At 64.1% G+C, this 20,127-nt stretch overlaps 3 protein-coding genes across 4 annotated transcripts; 1 reads left to right on the top strand and 2 right to left on the bottom strand.

The window, feature by feature from the left end:
• Positions 1-8,233: 8,233 nt before the first annotated feature.
• On the bottom strand, positions 8,234-12,915 carry LOC131818693 (basic proline-rich protein-like). Its single transcript, XM_059153325.1, has 4 exons — positions 12,718-12,915; positions 11,741-12,625; positions 11,126-11,259; positions 8,234-11,051 (listed from the first exon to the last, which is right to left on the bottom strand). Exons 1-4 carry the CDS (start codon positions 12,913-12,915, stop codon positions 10,871-10,873), a joined length of 1,398 nt encoding a protein of 465 aa, XP_059009308.1. The 3' UTR covers positions 8,234-10,870.
• Positions 12,916-12,992: 77 nt separating this feature from the next.
• On the top strand, positions 12,993-17,391 carry CDT1 (chromatin licensing and DNA replication factor 1). Its single transcript, XM_059150753.1, has 10 exons — positions 12,993-13,382; positions 13,852-13,983; positions 14,061-14,215; positions 14,620-14,817; positions 14,946-15,091; positions 15,228-15,328; positions 15,755-15,943; positions 16,204-16,344; positions 16,429-16,630; positions 17,055-17,391. Exons 1-10 carry the CDS (start codon positions 13,152-13,154, stop codon positions 17,216-17,218), a joined length of 1,659 nt encoding a protein of 552 aa, XP_059006736.1. The 5' UTR covers positions 12,993-13,151; the 3' UTR covers positions 17,219-17,391.
• A 491-nt stretch (positions 17,392-17,882) lies between these two features.
• On the bottom strand, positions 17,883-20,090 carry APRT (adenine phosphoribosyltransferase). Of its 2 annotated transcripts, XM_059150755.1 has the most exons (5): positions 19,932-20,090; positions 19,733-19,839; positions 18,741-18,874; positions 18,443-18,521; positions 17,883-18,249 (listed from the first exon to the last, which is right to left on the bottom strand). In XM_059150755.1, the coding sequence occupies exons 1-5, from the start codon at positions 20,009-20,011 to the stop codon at positions 18,107-18,109; spliced, it is 543 nt and encodes a 180-aa protein (XP_059006738.1). In that variant the 5' UTR covers positions 20,012-20,090; the 3' UTR covers positions 17,883-18,106. The 2 variants fall into 2 exon arrangements, with proteins under 2 accessions (XP_059006738.1, XP_059006739.1); XM_059150756.1 differs by lacking the exon at positions 19,932-20,090 and having other exon boundaries at positions 18,741-19,004.
• Positions 20,091-20,127: the final 37 nt, after the last annotated feature.

The raw sequence follows: 20,127 nt of genomic DNA, 5'->3' as shown, positions 1-20,127 counted from the left end.
GTGAGTGTGGTCCTAGGCCCCAGCCTGGGCTGTACCAGGGCATCGGTGAAGCTGGTGGGTGTGGTTGGGGCCCGGGAGCCTGCGGCCAACACCGACCCACCCCACACCTGCCTCCTAGTGACAGCCCCAACTCAGGCCCAGACCCTCCAACTCTTCAAAGGCCAGAAATGCTGGGGCATCTGGTGGCAGAGTAGGTTAAGCCTCTGACTCTTGGTTTGGGCTCCAGTCCTGATCTCAGGGTCATGGGATGGAGCCCCACCTAGGGCTTGGGGCTCCGTGCTCAGTCCAGAGTCAGTTTAAGACCCTCTTTCCCTCTCCCTCTGCCCCTCCTCACGCTCACTGGCTCACTCCCAAATAAATAAATCTTTTTTTTAAAGTAAACCTTTTTTTTTTTTTTTAAAGATTGTATTTATTTATTTGAGAGAGAGAGAGAGACAGAGCACAGGGGAGGAGGGTCAGAGGGAGAAGCAGACTTCTTGCTGAGCAGGAGCCTGAAGCGGGGCTCAATCCCAGGACCCCGGGATCACAACCTGAGCCAAAGGCAAACGCTTCACCAACTGAGCCACCCAGGCGCCCTACAAATAAACCTTAAAAAAGAAAAAAAAAAAAAAAGCGAGAAATACAGACTTTCAGAAGTCTGGTGTTCAATGCTGACTGGGTTTTCTCCCTTCTTCTCCTGCCTGCTTCTTCACACCTTAATTCCTGCTGGCATTGTGTCTGACCCTGGCCGTTTTCTAGAACCTTTTTTCTAGAACTTTGGGGTTCTTCCCCAAGGCCCGAGTACCAAGGAGGCTGGGGACAGAAGGTCCAGCTGTGTGGGAGGCCCAGGACCCGCCTGCAAATCCTGGCTAGTCCCAGCCTCTAGTGGAGTCATCTGGTGCCAACCTTAAGGGAAGCCAGCTAGGGCCATCCCTTGGCAGGGCTTGGGGCCAAGGTCTCTGAGCAGCAGCGGCAACATCGACAGAAAGGACTAAACAGCCCGCACTGGTGCTGCCAGCTGCTGGCTACGTGACCCCCAGGAGGCCTCCCTCCTCTCTGTGCCTCCAGAGCATCTGTGACATGGGGTTGTGGCCCCGAGCAGCAGGGCTGTGGAGATTTCAGAGGCACAGCCAAGTAGACTGAGAAGGAAGGACTGTTGTCTGTCCCCTCCGTCCCCTCCCCGGGCCACGGGCTGGAGGGAGGCGGGCGGATGGAGAGGAAAGCCCTCCCAGAACACCATGGAAATGGGCAGAGCAGATTCGAGCAGGAGGGAGGCCTCCCCTCACTCTTTCCTCGGCCTGGCCTGCCTTTGCGGGTGATCGTAGGGGTCTCCACACTCAAGACACTGACGTCCACCTGCACAGGTCGCCAAGGGACACTCTGTAGGTCGGCCGGCCCTGGCCCCAACCACCCAGCTCTCCCACAGCTTCTCAGAGGGCTCCTGCCCGAGCAGACCACCTTCACGGTATCAGAAGGCAGACTCTCTAAAGCGGACAGGTCGGCACCCCCAAGCCCGTGAGTCCTGGCTCACCCCTGCCCTTCTCTGGGCTCTGCCCACAAGGGAGCAGTAAGAGAACTGAGGTCAGTAAGGTGTGAGGGCAGGCTCTCCACTCGGACCTGAGAGGGGTCTAGGCATACTTTAAACTGGGAATTTTGAAGTCTGTGCCTAGGAAGGAAGACCAGGGTGGGCCTTTCTCCCCCTTCTAGTGCTTCAGAGGGATCAGCTGTTTTCCATATGGGCAGCATGAGATAACTTTGTTTATATAAAGAGTTTAGATGCAAAAAAGAAAAAGGAGGGGCGCCTGGGTGGCTCACTCGCTAAGCGTCTGCCTTTGGCTCAGGTCACGGTCCCAGGGTCCTGGGATCGAGCCCCGCGTCGGGCTCCCTGCTCAGCCAGAAGCCTGCTTCTCCCTCTCCCACTCCCCCTGCTGTGTTCCCGCCTTCTCTCTCTCTGAGTCAAATAAATAAAGTCTTTTTAAAAGTTCAAGGGGCGCCTGGGTGGCTCAGTGGGTTAAGCCTCTGCCTTCGACTCGGGTCATGATCTCAGGGTCCTGGGATCGAGCCCCGCATCAGGCTCTCTGCTCAGCGGGGAGCCTGCTTCCTCCTCTCTCTCTCTGCCTGCCTCTCTGTCTGTCAAATAAATAAATAAAATCTTAAAAAAAAAAAAAAACTTCAAAAACTGCTCCTTTACTAAGTCCCCTGAAGGCTTAGGATATGAGGCTTCTGACCATTTCCCAAGAGAAGCCTCGGAGGCCTGGAAGCAGGACACAGAGAGTGAGGGTCAGGGGAGGGGAGCCCCGGAGTAGGCAGGCCCAAAGTCCCCACCCAGCTTCTGGGACAGGCTCCCACACAGGGCTGCGGAGAAGGGGAGGCCTCACAACTTGTCCAGCAGGTGTGCTCCCTGGGGAACAGAATGCCCGTGTCCCGGGACTGGGAGCAGAAAAGACTGGGCAGAACCCGACTCCTCACCCACAGGAAACGGACAGAAGTTACAGTGTATCCTGCAGGAGAGTTGCAACTCTGTATCAGCAAGCATCCAAGATACAGTGATACAGCTAAGAAAGCCCCTGGAGGGCACAGGAGGCCTCGAGCCTGAGAGAGAGACACGGGGAGAGGATGAGAGAGGGAGAGGGTGGGGTGGAGACACAGAGGGAGGCGCGGCGGGAGGGAGAAGGTGGGGGTGGGGAGAGACAGCGCAGGCACAAGGCTACACGGTCAGGATGGGGAGAAACATGACGGTCACTGGCGCTACTTAGATTTTTTGCTATATGTGTGTAATACCACCTTTCACAAAATAAACTTAAATTGAGCACCCCAGTGACGGCTTTTCAGAAAAAGAACTCTTTTTTTTTTTAAGATTTTATTTATTTATTTGACAGAGATCACAAGTAGTCAGAGAAGCAGGTAGACAGAGAGGCAGGCAGAGAGAGGAGGAAGCAGGCTCCCCGCTGAGCAGAGAACCCGATGCGGGGCTCCATCCCAGGACCCTGGGATCATGACCTGAGCCGAAGGCAGAGGCTTAACCCACTGAGCCCCCCAGGCGCCCCCATAATCTTGTCATGAAAGAGCAAGCGTGGTCGGCTCCCCGAGGGACAAAGGACCAGGGCGTGGGCCGTCTCAGGGGCCTTGACCCCTCGGCCTTCACTCTTCCCCAGGGATAATACAGGCGTTGTTATCTGCCCACGCTCAGACATGAACTCAGGAGGACACCAGCTACGTGTCCACAAACAGATGAACAGACCCCAGGAAGGTTACCCAGCCAGAACCAGGAGCGAGGGCTGGCCCCACCACCCAGCCGGTGACCCATGAACACACCGTCCCAAGCGCAGATGTCAGACACCGTGTGATCCCGCTCGCTCACAACGGCCAGGACAGGCCAACGACACGACAACTAGACGATAAGGCCCCCGGCCCGAGGGAGGGACTGGGGAGTTATTACTTAATGGGGCCAGAGTTTCTGTTGTGTTGGTGAGAAAGCTTGGGAAATGGTGGTGGGTTGTGCAACCGCGTGACTGTGCGCAAGCAGCAGTGCCGAGCAGCAGCTCCGGAGGGCGAATATGCTGTCTTTCACTGGGTATTTTTAGCCCAGAAGCAGCTCACGGAGGACACATACTACAGGTTAAGATGGTTTCTCAGCAGCGCACCCCGAGTCTTCCTCCCCCGACCCCTGGAGGCTCCCCAGACCAACCACATTCTCTCCTTCTGCCGAATGTTGTTTTCTGACGGCTGGCCAAGGACTTGACCGGCTTTTGCGGAGCCATTTCCCCCGAGTACGTTCCCTTGCAGTCCCCTCCTTCCTGGAAGCGAAGAACCGGAACCGGTCCGGGGAGAGTCAGGGCCCACCCAGCCGCTGCACAGAGCCAGCCCCGCCGAACTGTCCCCTCCGTCCCCCACCCCCCGCCCACCCAGAACTGGCCTGGTGAGCCCCATTCAGCCTTGTCCTTGGTCAGGACGTGACCAGACCCGAGTCAGCAGTGACACCAGGTCGGGTCTGGAAACCACCTGCTGGCCTCACAGACCGGCCGAATTGGAGCCCATGACGCAGAGAAGTGCCCACAGGTGTGTGCAGCCAAGAGCCCTTCACAAACTTCTACCAGGAATCAAGTAGGTCCTGAAACCCACACCTGCGGCTGGTGAACCTCATCTGATGAGTAATTGGCATTTTCCACGTGAACCTGACCTTAGAGCTCTGTCAGCAGTTTCCTTGCCCCCATCTCAGCCGCAAAACTGCCTGCAGCTGGACGGAATGATGGGCGGGACTAAGATCGAGCAAGGGGCCGATGGCCTGGACCCGCGCAGCAGCGAGCATGACCAGTGCCCGGTGTCCCCTGGGGCTGGCAGGTTCCCCAGCCAGGCACGAGTGAGAGGCCTTAGAGAAGCGACTGATGGCTCTTCCCAGACCCCTGCAGCCTGTCCCACGACAGGATCTGGTGCCTCTCCTGCCTGCCTGCCTGCGGGAAGGACGACTGTCCCAGGCTAGTGGGGATAAGGCCAAGCAGGGGGGTGGCAAGGAGTGGCAGAGACCAATCAATGCTGCATAGAAGACGGTGGGCTGACCTCGGGGACCACGTTCCCACCCCATGAAGTGGGATCATTTCCAAAATCCAGCCGGTTTTTAGGGCGGGAAGAGCAGCTGTGAGAAATAACTTGCCGTCAGGGGCGCCTGGGTGGCTCAGTGGGTTAAAGCCTCTGCCTTCGGCTCAGGTCATGGTCCCAGGGTCCTGGGATGGAGCCCCGCATCGGGCTCTCTGCTCCATCTCTCTCTCTGCCTGCCTCTCTGCCTACCTGTGATCTCTGTCTGTGAAAGAAAAGAAAGAAAGAAAGAAAGAAAGACAGACCTGCTGTCAGACGCTACACAAAAGCAGCGAATGAAAGAGAAGTGGCACCTGGGGGTTCTTTTGGGGAAGCGTCTGACTTCGGCTCAGGTCATGATCTCAGGGTCCTGGGATCGAGCCCCGCATCGGGCTCTCTGCTCAGTGGGGAGCCTGCTTCCTCCTCTCTCTCTGTCTCTGCCTACTTGTGATCTCTGTCAAATAAATAAATAAATAAAATCTTAAAAGACAAACAAACAAACAAACTGAGCCCAGGGAAGAGTAGTGCCTGACTCTGCAGCAGACCTTCCCGTCCTTGTGGGGTCCAAGGAAGCCCCTCACAGCAGGGAGGCCAGGCCAGTGCAACCCTCTCTGGTTGCATTCCTTCAGGACATGCTCCATCACAACGAGCTCGGAGGGAAGGTGGAGAAGACCCAGAGTTTCTCCACAGCCAATCAGCTGCCCAGCTCCTAAACTCTCCACCTTGCCTGGCTCCTGGTGGAAATTCTGAGACCTGACTGCCCCCAGGGACACAGAGCAGGCAGCCAGGGACGGCGAACCCAGGCGGGCCGCACAGGGCAGGAGCAGCAGTGCACTTTCCAAACCCGGGCGAGGTGGGTCCGTGGGGTGGGGGGAGCAGCAGGAGGTCCTGGCCCCAGACACAGGGGTTGTTGGGCCCTCCCTTGGCGCTCGCCCCTCCCTTGGCACTCACCAGTGCCACGAGCCCTGCCGAGTCCCGAGCCCTCCTATGGGGCCATGGCTCTCCTGGGAGCCTGGTGGGAGCTGCAGGAGGAGGGCCTGGCCTCGTGCAGACTTGGCTGCCCCCTACACTTGGCCCTTTCCCTGCCTGCACTTCTGGGTTTGAGACCGCTGGGGCAGGTTGAGGGTGGAGCAGGAGCTGGGCACAGCCTGTGCCTTCCTCCTTTGCAGGAAACTTCCCAAAGCGGGTTCAGCCGAGGAGGTCCCTGGCCCTTCCGGTCCTGGTGTTTCCCAGCCTCCTGCCGGTCCCGCTCTGGCCCTCAGTTGTTGCTGGTTTTCTTTACTGTCACTAGAATGGAACTGACCAAGGGCCCCTGGTGGGTGGGGAGGAGGCGCTGTCCCCACCCCGGGGTGATCGAGGTCCCCCACCAGCGTGCTCAGGGACAGGGAAGGGGTCAGCCATCCCCTTCCCTGCAACAAGTGGGCAGTGGGCAGCGGCGCCCCGGCTGAGTGGTCTCCTCTCACATCGGTGGGCGCTGCCTGGGAGCGGAGGAAGGAGACTGGAAGTCGCGAGCACAGGGAGCCTATCGCGTCACTCTTCTAAGGATCCTGGGTCCTGCAGGGTTTCTGGGCATCCTGTCCCAGGGCTGGGGGCACAGGCCACATCACCCCACTGTCTGTAACCCTGTGCAAAACACACAGGGCCGCATGGGTCCACCACATGCCTTGCTCTCTGCCACACCTCTGCGTGGGTGTGGACACCTGTCCCACACCTCTCCTTTCCCCCCTGGACGGTCATCAGGTGTGATCTACTTGGCCTTTGACGCTGTACCATCAACTCTGAGGACGGATGGGTCTTCCACCGGCACCCTTCATCCCCTCTGGGGTCCTGTTCTCACAGGCTCCCTGCAGGGCCCATCATCCAAAGTCGCGCACGAGGCTTTGACTTGGGCCCTGATTTCTGTCAATCTAGGTGAAAAGGGTCTTGATCTGACAATGGCACAGACCCCGCCCCTGTTCCCACTCCCACCTTCCAGAGACTTTGGGGTGGGGCTGTGTGGTCAGGGCTTGCCTGGCTGACAGCACCCTTCACTGGTCGAAGCAGAAAGCCTCCAGGGGACCCGGATCTGCCTTTTCCCTCTCTTGTCCTGAGGCCCCCACCTCCTCACCGCGGGCCCGAGAAACTCAGGCTCTGTGTGGTCACCGGCGGCCCCAATGGGCTGCACTCAGGGCTTCCTCCTTGCCGCGCCCGTCTTCTCTCCGCGGTGGGGCTGCCACAGCCTCCTGACCCTCACCTGCCCTCCACAGTGACCATCCACACAGTTCTGGTCGCCGCTTCCTTCCCCGCCCGCCCTAGCTGGAAGTTCAAACTCGTCTGTGGTGCCCCGGCTCTTGGTGGTCTGTGGGCCAGTCCTGCCCGGCCACACAGTCACATGGTCCCTCCCATTCCTGCCCCCAGCCCGGGGTCCTTGCCTGTCCTGTTCCTGGGTGCCACCCGCCCCCTGCGGTTTCTCAGAACCACCCCAGTCTCGCCGCCTGAGCGCTCCTGCACACAAGCCTGCTACAGGGACAGTCCACGGGTCCTGGTGATACCCGTGTCGCCGGAACGTGCGGCCGTGAGCCCGTGACCACACACGCAGGTTGGCGGACAGGCCGGCATCTGACCTGATCTTCAGCTCACCTCTTCTAAACCGAAGTCAGAGGACTTTTTTTTTTTTTTTTTTTAGATTTTATGTTTAAGTAATCTCTATACCCAATGTGGGGCTCGAACTCACAGCCTTGAGATGACAATTCTCACGCTCCACTGACTGAGCCAGGCAGATGCCCCCGGAGCCATGGGTGTCTGCCCAAGTGACGGCCTCCGCCTTCCCCTGGCTCCCACCCCTCGGGCTTCCGTCTGGGTGAACCCTGGTCTCCCCACTCCCGAGGGGAGGCTTCCATGGCCCTAAGACTAAAGCGCTCTGTGAGGCCAAAGAGACCTTGCGTGCCCTCTCCTGTCAGCACAGGCCCTCACTGCCAGGTGGCAGGAATGTGGCCCAGATCCCCGGAAAGGTCACTCCCACACAGCCTACCTCTGCGGGAAAGGCTGGCCCGGGGTTGCTGACTTCGCCGCCCCTGTTCACAGACCGCCCGAGGTGTGCGGCGTCAGACCCGCCCCTTACTTCACCCGCGAAAGAGGCGTGGACTGGGGAGTAAAAACGCACTGCCGTGTGACAAACCACAGGCGGGTGTGAGGAACCAAGGGGAGACGCGGTGTCTTGAGGAGGGAAAGGCTAGGTCCAGAGCGCGATCATGAGCTGGAAGTCCGCGGGGTGACCGGGACCGCAGTGCGGCGGCTTCCCACTGCTGGAGGGAGCGGAGTGCTCCTGGGGGGACAGGTGATGACCCAGAGTCCCTTCCCAGACCCTAGGAGCGGAGCCATGTCCACGTGCAAGGTCAAGTCCCGCCTCCTGATGGGTCTGCAAGGGACAGGCGGGGGCGGCGGGAGCGCCCCCCTGCCCACCTGCCCGCCCCGCTCTGATGCGGTTTCCCTTGCGTCAGTGGCTACTGGCACGTCCCCCGGCCCCGCGCAGTGCCCAGCACCAGGGCGAGCGCAACGGACGCTGCCGAACGGGCCTCCCTCACCGCAGAGTGCGCTCCTGAGCTCCGGGGGAGCCTTCCGTCCGCAGGGCCGAGCCCTCGGGGTGCAGGGCAGATGCCTTCCGCTCTGCAGCGCGGAGCACCCCCCCCCCCCCCCCAGCGCGGGGCTGAGCCGGGCGCGCAGGGCACCGCCAACCCTCCTGGATCGGGAGTGGCTTGTGGAAAGCCCCCAAAGTCCTCAGGCGAGGGACATTCACAGGCCTCCCGACGGGGTTCCGGGGCCACGGCGCGGGGAGGAGGGCGGCGAGCTCGGCCGGGAGTAAGGCCCTCGGTTCCGGCCTGACCGTCCCGCAGGTGGGCTCTCCGTGGCTCCACCTTCCCACAGAGGACAGGGCAGCGGGGGTCAGAACAGGAGCCTGCAGGACCCTCGGGCTGAGGTGACCCAGGCGACCGCGATGGCCCCACTCGCGGGCGCCGCGGCGGGCCGGCCCCTCGCTCGGTGGGGAAACTCGGGGCCCAGCCGGACCTCCGGCCACGCCCACACCGGCGGCGCCTCCCCGGAGCCCCGCCCCCTCACAGACACCGCCCCGCCCCGTGCCGCCGCGTGACGGACGGCGCAGGGCGGCGCGGGCGGGGTCTGGGAGCCCCGGGGTTGCGTGGCTTCTCGACGGGCGCCGCCTCCGCCCTGTCGCCGGCCGCCGGGTCGTGGGGCCCGCCGCCCTGCAGCCGCCAGCCCGCTGGGGCCCGGCCTTCCCCCGGCCCTGCCGGGCGAGTTGTGTGGTCAGAGCAACCCGGGCCCAGCCCGCTTCCAGCTGCGGATTTCGTGAAACCCGAGCAGAGACCAGGGGTTCCCGTGGGAACCGAGCGTGCCGCGAGGCGCGACGGACGGCCTTGGTGTGACCAGTGCGAGGACGCAGTGATGGTTGACTGGACGCCGGTGAACCGTGTGAAACAGCTCGTTAATGAAGTTCATCGGTTACTTGTTCAAATGATAACATTTGGGATATGACGTAAAATAAGGCTATACTTGAAAACGACTGTCACCTGATTCTTGTGACTTTCTTAACGGAGCCACGAGAAAGCGTGAAATCAGGCCCGTGGCCCCCGCCACGTTTCTGTTGGGGCTGCTGGACACGCACACGCGGACGGAGAGAGTGTGCCCCCCCACCCCCCGCGACATTCTCTGCAAGCAGGTGTGCGGTCCGTGGGGCCACGGTGGGCCACGGCCGCTCGGGAGCTTGGGGCTACCTTTGCTTCCCCAGGGCTCTGCTGAGAGCACTCTCCGTGAGCTCCCCTTGATAAGGATGAGGGACGTGAGGCGGAGGGAGTCGGGACCACCTCCCAGGTCCCTCCCAGGTCCCTCCGCCTGTGCGCAGCAGCGGCTGCTCCACCTTCCGTTTGTCCCATCGTGCCTGGTGGACCATGGGCCTGGCGCAGGCCGATTATGGCTGAGACCCAGACGTCTTCCCTGAACGTCAAGCTGCCTCCAGGTCTGGCTGGGGACATGGCACTGCACGCTGAGACCATGAAAATCTCCCCTTCGACTGCAGGGGCAGGTTCTCTGCAGGCGCAGGGGACCCAGAAGGCCTGAATCCCACCACACCTCTGCAGCTCCTTCCTGCCTCTTGGGTGAGGAAGTGACCGAATGAGACACAGAGGTGGGCAACCACAGCCGGCTCCCCCGTGCGCCGGCTTTATGCCTTACAAGTCCTGGCTTCTTCATCCAGAGGGGCTGCGGCTTGGAGGTTCGCTCTGAGGGTGAGACGGAGAAGGCCTCCCGGCTGTGGGGAAGCAGGCCTGCACACGGTGCACCTCACAGAGCCCCGCTACGGTTTTGTGGGATGGGTTCTAAGGAAGTTCCAGACGGGCAGACAGGTCTGTAACTCAAACTCAGAACGTACTTTAACTCCAGTCATTCTTTGGAATGTGCTTAAAATGAAGGTGGTGGTTGTGACGGCGGTGTGGGTTCCACACGCTGCTATCAGACGCTCCCCCCGCCCCTTCTTCTGGCCCTTCAGTGTGATCCTCTCCAAGAGGCCTCCCTGAACCCTCATATCTGAAGTGCCCCCCGTTATGGCAGCTCATGACTAGGTTTTATGTTCTTTTTCTGAAGTGGTACCCCCTCCCCCAATAAAACTGGGTTCTGTCTCTCTCCACTAGAACGTGAGCTCCTTGAGAGCGGGGTCTCACCTGTCTTGTTCTCAGCCTGGTGCCCGGGGACCCTCCCTCCGTGGCTGGCCTGTACGGGGCCTTCGGCAGCCAGGCTCCCAGTGGGCACTCAGTGACCACGTGAATGAAGGCACACGTCCCGATCTCCCGGGCACCCCAGGGTAAAGGGTTCCAGAAAGCAGGGCTCTTGTCCTGGTTATCTGGTTCCTCTCTCCTGAAGGCATTCTAACCAGGCTATGTCCTCTTAATATTCCACACCTATAAGCCAGCAGGACACTTCAGGGGGAGCCTGGGCAGAACAGAGCAGAGCATTCACCTTCCTTACTCCTGACTCTGTTTTTATTACTGTAGCCTCATACGGACCAACCTTTTGCCCCTGCTCTTCCTCAGCCTCCTTGGGTCGGAAGAAACAGAAATTCACTCAGAGGCCCTTTAGATAAAAGACGCAGAGGTACGGGAAGGACTAGAGGCTGCTTTCTAATCAGCCGGGCCACCTTGAAAGGCTGTGGGTCTCCCACGAGAGCAAAGTGGAAACCATCTGAGTCAGCTGCTGGGTCTGACTCCCTGTCCCAGGCTCACACAGTCTCCTGGTCATTACCCTGTCTCCATGTACAGGGTGGAAGATGACAGTCCTACTCCATCTCACTTCTCACAGCCAGACGTGACAGGATGGTGGTTCCAATTCCAGTCCTGGGTCCCAGGAGAGGAGCTGATTGGTTCAGCTGTGCGTCTCTCATCTCATTAGCAGTGACAGGAAGGTAGGGGTCCCACCTTGTAGAAGTGGCTGCTGAGGTGACTGTCTTACTGCCGTCACTGTAAGTGGGCAGAAAATTTTCTAACAAGGAGCTTCCCCAGAGGCTGAAGTCACCCCAGAAAGACCTACTCACCAGGTGAGACATGCAAAGTAACAGTGGTATGGCCAAGTGCACTGGCAAGGCACTGACAGTGGTGTTGGAGCTGGTCCCCCGGCCCCTGCCCACTGGCTGCTTGTGAGGACTGAATGCAGACAGAATTCCTCATCCTACTCAGGACAGACACATTTTAGATTCATGCTCTGCATTCTACAAGACCCCTCGGTTATCCCCAGAGCCACTCAGGGCCTCCTAGTGCCCGCTTCCACCTCTAGATTAGTGCCCCCGGGGAGCTGGCCGGAACACAGCAATCCCTGACTCTTTCCCTGCCAGGAGTCCCCTGCAGTGGACTGCCTGGGCATGCACGCTCTTGTCACACAGCCAGGGCAGCCTGTCGTCCGTCACCTCACTCAGCTCTCTGGGGGGTTGGGAGCCGAGCCGGCACTCTGTGGTTCCAGGCTGGTGGGTGGCCAGGAGGCAAGACGAGGGTAAGGCTGGCAGAAACAGTGCGGCATTCTGGAGGCTCTGGGCAGGGAGGGGCGTTCCTGCTCACCAGCGCACCTTCAGAGAGCAGGGGCTGGGAGCCAGATCCTGACGTCCCCTGTGTTCAGGTCAGCTAGCTGTGCTCTCCAAGACCCAGCGCTCCCTTACTTTCTCGATGGGGAACCACAGTGTATCTGGGAGAGAAGACAGCTGCCGCCCTCCCGATGAGCAGCTCCGAGCTGGAAGATGTACAAAGCCCCTCGACGCCCTTGGTCTTAAGAAGAGGCTGTCACTACAGTTCCAGGATCCCGCACGGCTCCGCCCTATAACGCACAGCAACCTTAAATTTGGAAAGGTCCATTCCCACGGAGGTCCACGCTTGCCTCCAGCGTGCGGCCCAGGGCACACACCAGTCACAGAACCGAGCCTTAAACACGCCGGCGGCCGCCTCCCACCCTGCTCCCCGGCTGGCTGCTGTTCCCGGGGCGGCCCGCTCCGCTCACTGATGGGAACCGCCGCCTCTGGGCACCCTTTCCCCACCGAGAGGCCACCGAGAGGCCCCCTCCAGCGCGCCCCGGTCCTGGCAGCAGGACCCCGGCGGCAGCGGGACCCCCGGCGGCGCTGACGCCGGCGGTGCTGATCCCCGACGGCAGCGGGACCCCGGCAGCAGGACCCCCGGCGGCAGCAGGATCCCGGCGGCGCTGACCCCGGCGGCAGCGGGACCCCGGCGGCGCTGACCCCGACGGCAGCAGGACCCCCGGCGGCGCTGACCCAGACGGCAGCAGGACCCCCGGCGGCGCTGACCCCGGCGGCAGCGGGACCCCGGCGGCTCTGACCCCGGCGGCAGCAGGACCCCGGCAGCAGGATCCCGGCGGCTCTGACCCCGGCGGCAGCAGGACCCCGGCGGCGCTGACCCCGGCGGCAGCGGGACCCCGGCGGCGCTGACCCCGACCGCAGCAGGACCCCCGGCGGCGCTGACCCCGACGGCAGCAGGACCCCCGGCGGCGCTGACCCCGGCGGCAGCGGGACCCCGGCAGCAGGACCCCGGCGGCGCTGACCCCGACGGCAGCGGCCCCTCCCGCACTAACACCCCCTCCCCCGACCCTCCTCCCGGTACAACAGCGCCGCTGACACAGAACCCGCACCCGCGGAGAGGCTCGGGGTCTGGCAGCCGCCGAGAGGGCCAGCGTCACTCCACGGTGACTGCCGTCAACCTCAGGAGAAGCGGCGAGCCATCGCTCTCCTCGCCGAAACCGCCCGGCCCCGCCGCCCTCCCAGGGCGAGCTCGTCCCCTGCCGGAGCCGGGCGGCCGGAGGGGGAGGCGGGGCCGCGCGTCGGCGCATGCGCGCGTCGGCGCAGTCGCGAGGGCGTCAGTACGCATGCGCCCGGACGGGCCCATTTCCCGGCCACCCCCGGCTCCCCTGCCGGTGGTTCCGCCCGCGGTGGGCGGGGGCAGGCGCGGCGGGAAAATCGGCGCTGCGCGCGGCCCCACTTCTGTGCCTCGGGTTCCCGCTCGCTCCGCGTCCCGCCCGGATCCCGCGTCCCGCCCGGACCCCGCGTCCCTGTCCTCGCTCCCGCCATGGCACAGCCTCGCCTCACCGACTTCTTCGCGCGCCGCCGCCCCGGGCTCCGCGCCGTGCCTCCGCGGGTCAAGCAGGCCTGGCGCACCCCGAGCCCCGCCAAGCCCGCGCCCGGCGCCCCGGCCCGCACCCCGGGCAGCAGCCGCAAGCGCGCCCGCCCGCCCGCAGAGCCCGCGCGCGACCACCCCGCGCCGCCCGCGCGCCGGAGACTGCGGCTGCCGGCGGACGCGGTGAGCGGGAGACAGGCCGGGGCGGGGGTGCGGGTGGGGGGCGCGGACCGGGGTGCGGGCTGCCCACGGGGCACGGGCTGGAGAACCGGCCCCGAACGGCTGCAGGACACTGGAGAAGGCCCGGGGCCCAGTCCCCGCGGGCGGCGGGGGCAGGTGTGTCGTGGGCGCCGCGAGAACCGGGCGCAGAGCTCCGCAGCGAGGGCGCGGAGGTGCTGGACCGAGCTGCTGGAGGGGCCGGAGGAGGGCCCGGGCTCCGTGCGCTGGTAGATGTCCAGCCTGCCGGCCAGGCTGGGCGAGGGGTCAGGCCCGGGAGAGCAAGAAGCCCAGACAGACCACGGCCGGCCCCTCTGGCTTGACTGCAGCGAAAACCCGGCCTTGTGCCCCCTTTGTCGCTAAGCCAGGGAGGGAGGAACCAGTCTTTCACCACTGAGTCTGGTTCCTCACTCACCTTCTGCGGCCTGCCCGCCAGGTCTCGGGTCCCACTGCCCCGGCTGCCCCGGCTGACCCCACTGCCCCGGCTGAGCTGGCTGTTCCTGGCTCCCCAGAGCAGGCCTCTCTCTCAGCAGGTCTGCAGCCCTGCCTGGCCACCCCGGAGAAGAAAGTGAGTCTGGACCCAGGGTGGGGGAGGTCGAGTGATGTGGGTGTGACTGGCCAGCTGACGGCATGTTGTGTCCACAGGCCTCCTCAAAAGTCACATTCTCTGAGCTGAAGTCATGCCTACAGCGGGCCCGGGAGCTAGGGGCCCGGGCCCAGGAGCTGAGGGCGAGAGCCCAGAGGAAGGATGCTGGGGAGCCCAGCGTGCTGGAGGACCAGGGGCACCCAGCTGGGCCATGGTGAGTCCTGTGTGGGCGTTCAGGCCTCAAAGGAAAGGCTAGTCTGGTAGGAGGACAGGACTGGGCAGAGGCAGGCACGGGGCTCTCAGATCCCAGCTCTGCCACTGGCTAGCTCCGCACCCTGACCTCCATCTGTGAGACGTGCCAGCTCTTGCCGTGAGGGCCCTTGTGAATTTGGGACGCTCTCAAAGGCTGCCGCTGTGGTGTGTGTGTGTCCCGCAGCCCCGCGTCCTCTTTTGCTCCCTGTGGTATCGTGTGCCTCTTAGAGATGAGGGAACTAGGGTTGGGGGTGGCTTGGGACTTCCCCGGCCCTGGGGTCTCCCGGGCCACGTTGTCTGCCTGCGGTTGGTGTTGGAGGGCTGTGGGTCTGGTGCTTCCCCTGAGCCCGGCTCCCTCCATGGCAGTGGAGAGAAGGCACCTGCCTACCAGCGCTTCCACGCCCTGGCCCAGCCGGGGCCCCCAGGCCTCGTGCTGCCCTACAAGTACCAGGTGCTGGCGGAGATGTTCCGCAGCATGGACGCCATCGTGGGCTTGTTGTACAACCGCTCGGAGACCGTGACGTTTGCCAAAGTCAAGCAGGGCGTTCAGGACATGATGCGCAAGTGAGTGGCCCACAGCGGGCCGGGGCCTCCCCCTCCCTACGGCGCAGCGGGCAGGGGCCTCCCCCTGCCTACGGAGACCACCCTGTGCCCTGCCTGGCGCGCTCTGAGCCCAGTACCTTGTCCCATAGGCGCTTTGAAGAGCGCAACGTGGGCCAGATCAGAACCGTGTACCCAACCTCCTACCGCTTCCGCCAGGAGCGCAACATCCCCACCTTCAAGGACAGCATCAAGAGGTCCGATTACCAGCTTACCATTGAGCCACTGCTGGACCACGGTGAGAGGCCATGGCTGAGTTCACGCAGCTCTGAGCCTGTCTCCCTGCCAGGGATACTGTTTGGAGTGTGGGTGTGAGGCGTTGGGCCCCGGCCTCCTCCAAGACCGGGGGTCTCAGCCCTGAACTCTGCCCGCAGAGGCCGGCAGCACGGCGCCCCAGCTCACGGCCTCACACCTCCTGCAGCGCCGGCGGCTCTTCAGCCAGAACCTGGAGAAGCGTGTCCGTGAGCACCACAGGGTGAGTACCCGGCCCATGCGGGAGGCCTGTCCCTAGCCCGCCCTGCACCCCGTCCCCTCCTCCTGTGACAGCTCGGTCCTGCCTGCAGGAAACAGGTCTTCTTGAGAGGCTGACCTTTCAAGTTCTCTGGACCCCTCCCACGGCTGCCTCTTGCAGGGTGGATGCGGGGTGGGCGAGGGTCCGGGCCCTGGTCCCCTGGTGGCTGAGCGGGAGGAGCTCAGCGTGGCAACCCCAGGCCCCTGGAGGTTCACGACGGGCTCAGTGGGGGCTGCCAGCTGCGGTGTCCTGTCCTTGCCCGGCTGAGCAGCTGGAGCTCGGGTGCTGGATCCAAGGTCGTCCAGCCGGGACAGGAGCCCCACAGCCTTGCCTACCCCAACACGGACGTGCCTGGGATCAGCCCACACTCCCTGTCCCCTTCACACACAGGCCTTCCTGGCCTCCCTGAACCCTCCCGTGGTGGTGCCTGAGGACCAGCTCACACGTTGGCACCCCCGGTTCAATGTGGACAGCGTGCCTGACATCGAGCCGGCTGAGTTGCCCCAGCCGCCCACCGTGGAGAAGCCGGCCACTGCCCAGGAGGTGTTGGCCCGTGCCCGCGGCCTCCTGTCATCCAGGGTGAGACTGAGTCTGGGAGGGTGGGGCGGGGCAGCCCCCCCCCCCCCCCCCACCCACGCAGGCACCTGATAGGTAGGCTCTGTCCTGGGCCACATGCCTCGGGGTGGTGGGATGGGCTGTCCCTCCACACAGGCACAGTGTGCAGGCTGGCCGGCTCTATCCTGGGGCAGCAGGTTCGGCCCTGCTGGGCTGCACAGACTGCCCCCCACCCCCTGGGGAGGGGAGGCTGCTTCTCATTCCTCCCTTCTGACCTGCCCTAGATGGAAAAGGCCCTGAGTGACCTGGCCCAGCGTACCGCCAAGCCCAGAAGCCCTGGGTCCCCCGGCTCCGCCCCACCGGCCACCCCACCAGCCACCCCGCCTGCAGCCCTGAAGGGGGTGTCCCAGGACCTGCTAGAGAGGGTGAGTGCTGGGGGTCCCAGTGGGGCAGAGCCGGGGGCAGCATGGGCCTGGCTTCCCACTGACTGTGGCCTGGGCCCGCCGCAGATTCGATGCAAGGAGGCACAGAAGCAGCTGGCACAGATGACCCGGCGGCCGGAGCAGGAGCAGCGGCTGCAGCGGCTCGAGCGGCTGCCCGAGCTGGCCCGTGTACTGCGCAGCATCTTCGTGTCGGAGCGTAAGCCGGCACTGCCCATGGACGTGGCCTGCAGCCGGCTGCTGGGCAGCTACTCCGTGGCCCTGAGCCCTGGTGTGTGCGGGGCCCTCCCTGTGTCCCCGACTCCCGGTTGAGGGTGGGCACCGGGGATCGGCCGCTCCACATCCTTGTGGAGCGTCTGTGGTGTGTGCTGGGTGGGCACAGTGCCTTGGAGGTCAGCTCTTGAGCTTCTGCCTTCACAACCCGACTGTGCCCTGCAGCCCCTCAGATGGCCCCACGGCCCACTGGACCCTTGGCTCCCTCCAAGCTCCAGGGTAGCTCCTCCCTGGGACTGGGACCTGTGCAGGGCTTAGTGGGAGGGTCAGCTCCTTGGCAAAGCTGTTCCTCATCTTTTCAGCGTTCACTCTGCTTCTCGGGGGCATGGACAGGCAGGTAGGGGGAGAGGGGCAGAGTTGGCCTTCAGGCAGACCTGCTGACGGGGCCTGGGCCCCCGCCTCATGCACCCCTCCCTCTGCAGGGGAGATGGAGAAGCATGTGCAACTCCTCTCTGAGCTGCTGCCCGACTGGCTCAGTCTGCACCGTGTCCGTGCGGACACCTACATCAAGCTGGACAAGGCTGCTGACCTGGCAGGTGTCCTCACACGGCTGGCCTGCCTTGCCCGGGCGGAGGTGGCGCTGTGAACCTCGCGGCCACAGACTTCCGGTCCCTGCCCTCGCCCGCTGTGTCTTTTACTCTCTTTAGGAACAAGATGCACTTTCTCCCCTCTGCACCCCCCACCAGGCTCCCTGGCCAGCGTGGGCGGTAGGCCTCCCCTGGGGCAGCATTTTGTCATTAAACTGGTTTCTGTTGGGGACTTGGTCTTTGCAGTGTTTAGGGTGTAGGGAAGTGAGGCCGGAGGGCAGGCAGTGGGCAGAATGCCCTCGAGATGTGCACGTGGGAATCCTGGATGGCCCAGTGGGCCTGGTGTCCCCCTGGTCCCTTGTAGGAGGGCAGCAGACTGCAAACCTGGACGGCAGCAAGCTGCTGGCTCAGGATGGAGGGTCGGCCCTGAGGCTCTTAGAAGCCGGGAAAGCCATGGACACGGTCTCCCTGGAGCCCCCAGAAGGAACTGGCCCCAGCAACACAGATGGGCACTTCCACCATCTAGAACCTGAAGACAAAGTTGTGAGCTGCCCAGAGCATGACCTATCAGAGCCACGACTGGGACAGCAGTTCGGGCAGCCTGGTCTCCTGCCTGCTCTGGGCCACAGGAGGCCTGGGCAGCCGGCCAGGTGGGATTCCTGCATGTCGCCCCACAGCCCCGCCCCACGGCCCCGCCCCAGCACCTGGACCGAGAGCAAGCACTCTAACAAAGCAGTTTATTCACGTCTGTCTGTTAAGTGCACCTGCAGGGGGCTGGGCCCTGGCCTGAACTGCTAGCTCCAGGCCTTGGCACCTCCAGATCCAGAGCCCGCAGGAAGGACCGAGACCACGGCCTAGGCACTTTGAAAAGGCAACTGCATGCACAAAACCGTTAAAAAAAAAAAGTCCAGGCCGATGGCCGGTGCCCCCTGGCGGCCGCGGCGCTGTCACTCGAACTGCAGGAGAGAAAAGAAGGGCACCGGAGCCAGCTTCTCCCTGCCCTTCAGCGACGTCAGCTCCACCAGGCTCACGCACTCCAGCACCTCAGCCTGCAGCCGGCTCAGCAGCTCACAGGCTGCCCGCATGGTTCCTGGGCGGGGGGAGACGGGGTCGGTATGGTGACGAGGCTCCCAGTGGCCCTTGCGGAGTCCCGCAGCTCACTGGAAGCTGGACAGTGCTGCCTGGTCTGCTTCTCACTCCCCCTGTGAGGCACATTCTACCAGCCCTAGCAGCGCCCCCACCAGGCCCTCCTTTGGTGGGGTCGGTCAGGGGAAGACCCTCACCGCCAGTGGCCAGCAGATCGTCCACGACGACCACCTTCTGCCCTGGCTCCAAGGCGTCTCTCTGGATTTCCAGCTCCGCCTGCAAATGGGAAGCAGGCGCATGGTCCCCCTGTGTCTGGGAATGGCCTGGGCGGGGATGTCTGGGCCCCAGTTTCAACCACCCAGCGGTTTCCTGGCGGGCCTGGCCTCCCAGACACAGAGGCTGAGCCCCAACCACGGCAGTGCCCCTCGACCCCATGACTGTCCTGGGGTGGGGGGGTCCCCGAGGGGGGAAGGCGGCGGTGCCCAGCCCATTCACCTTGCCATACTCCAGGGTGTATGAGGCAGACACAGTGGGGCCGGGCAGCTTCCCTCGTTTTCGGACGAGCACGCAGCCCAAGCCAAGCTCCTGGGCCAGGGATGGGCCGAACAGAAAGCCTCGGGAGTCCAGGCCTGTTGGCGAGAGCTGGGGTGTCAAGGGGCAGCTGTGTGGTACAGCAGCCTTAGATCCCCATGAGCCAGTGCTGGAAGGTGACATGGGGCCTTTGCAAAGACAACAGGCTCCTGGGTCTGTCGGCTGCAGCTGGAAGACCAGGACATCACACTCTCAGCAACGCTGACCAGCCCAGCGCAGACGTGCTGCGCCTCAGGAAGTGACCTGACTCCCCCGCTCGGCGCTGCTGCCGGTCTAGCGGGGACTATGACAGGGACTCGGCCGTTCCTCATCCTTAAAAGCAGCATCTGCCTGGAGCGGGCGGAGCGGGGTCCCGACGCCGTCCAGGAGAGCAGTGGGGGCGGGCTGCCCTGGCCAGGAGGACTCAGCCAAGTGGAAAGCTGTGGCCCCTGGGGAGCTTTGGGAGCCCCAGGCGAGGGGACTCGCACAGGGACCAGACCTGCCAGGGTGCCGCAGGGAAAGGGCGCGGCCCAGGGCTCAGGGCTCTCCAGGGGAGAACACCAGCGTGCTTGGCCCGTGGACTCTGGTCAGACACTCCCTGGGCAACCGGGCCGCGGGGCCCCACGTGTCCGGAGCTGGAGGCCAGGAACCTGCGGCGGGGGGCGGGGCGCTACGGTCCGCCGGGCCACCCCAGGGGGGGCCCACGTCCGGCCGCCACGTGCGGCGCAGCGGGTCAGTCCCTACCACCCACCAAGGGTCCCCGCCCACACCCCGGTGCGGCGTCCAGTGCGTCCGCCGGGGCCGCCCCCCAGCCCCTCCGCGCTCACGGCTTCCTGGCGCAGACCCTGCGGCCCCGGACACCCCAGGGCGCGGGCGCGGGCGCGGCAGGGCGGGCGCGGCGTCCCCGGTTCACTTGCCCACGACGTAGTCGATGTCGCCGCCGTGCGTCTGTCTCAGGTGGCGCGCCAGGAGGCCGATGGACGCGCGGAAGGCGGCGGGGTCCTTCAGGAGCGGCGAGATGTCCCTGGCGCGCGCGAGCGGGCGGGTGAGGCCGGGCGTCGCGCGTGGGCCCCGCGCCCCCGGCCCCGCGCGCCCCCGCGGCCGCCCCGCCCGCACCTGAACAGCACCCCCGGGACGGGGAAGTCCGGGAAGCTGCGGATGCGCCGCGCCACCAGCTGCAGCTCGGGGTCCGCCATCGAGCGGCCGGCGCGTGTCGCGCGCGGGGGAACCGGGCTCGGCGGCGAGGGGGCGGGGCCGGCGGCTCTGCGCCTGCGCTCGGCGCCCGTGGGCGGGGCCGCACCGTGGGGCGGGC

This window comes from Mustela lutreola, chromosome 16 (assembly GCF_030435805.1).
Source record: "Mustela lutreola isolate mMusLut2 chromosome 16, mMusLut2.pri, whole genome shotgun sequence".
Classification (NCBI taxonomy): Eukaryota; Metazoa; Chordata; class Mammalia; order Carnivora; family Mustelidae; genus Mustela; species Mustela lutreola.
The sequence above is the reverse complement of the archived record's forward strand: the minus strand, read 5'-3'. Positions and strand labels throughout refer to the sequence as shown.

Excerpts from the sequence above, each read along its gene's own strand:
- APRT (XM_059150755.1), bottom strand. The coding sequence starts at position 20,011 with ATGGCGGACCCCGAGCTGCAGCTGGTGGCGCGGCGCATCCGCAGCTTC. Across the intron at positions 19,840-19,931 it reads GTCCCGGGGGTGCTGTTCAG|GGACATCTCGCCGCTCCTGA; the intron begins GTGCGGGCGGGG and ends CGCGCGCGCCAG. Across the intron at positions 18,522-18,740 it reads ACACCCTGGAGTATGGCAAG|GCGGAGCTGGAAATCCAGAG; the intron begins GTGAATGGGCTG and ends TCCCATTTGCAG.
- CDT1 (XM_059150753.1), top strand. The coding sequence starts at position 13,152 with ATGGCACAGCCTCGCCTCACCGACTTCTTCGCGCGCCGCCGCCCCGGG. Across the intron at positions 13,984-14,060 it reads TGGCCACCCCGGAGAAGAAA|GCCTCCTCAAAAGTCACATT; the intron begins GTGAGTCTGGAC and ends TTGTGTCCACAG. Across the intron at positions 15,329-15,754 it reads GTGTCCGTGAGCACCACAGG|GCCTTCCTGGCCTCCCTGAA; the intron begins GTGAGTACCCGG and ends CTTCACACACAG.
- LOC131818693 (XM_059153325.1), bottom strand. The coding sequence starts at position 12,915 with ATGCGCCGACGCGCGGCCCCGCCTCCCCCTCCGGCCGCCCGGCTCCGG. Across the intron at positions 12,626-12,717 it reads GACCCCGAGCCTCTCCGCGG|CGCCGCCGGGGTCCTGCTGC; the intron begins GTGCGGGTTCTG and ends CGTCGGGGTCAG. Across the intron at positions 11,052-11,125 it reads TACTTTGCATGTCTCACCTG|TGACGGCAGTAAGACAGTCA; the intron begins GTGAGTAGGTCT and ends GCCCACTTACAG.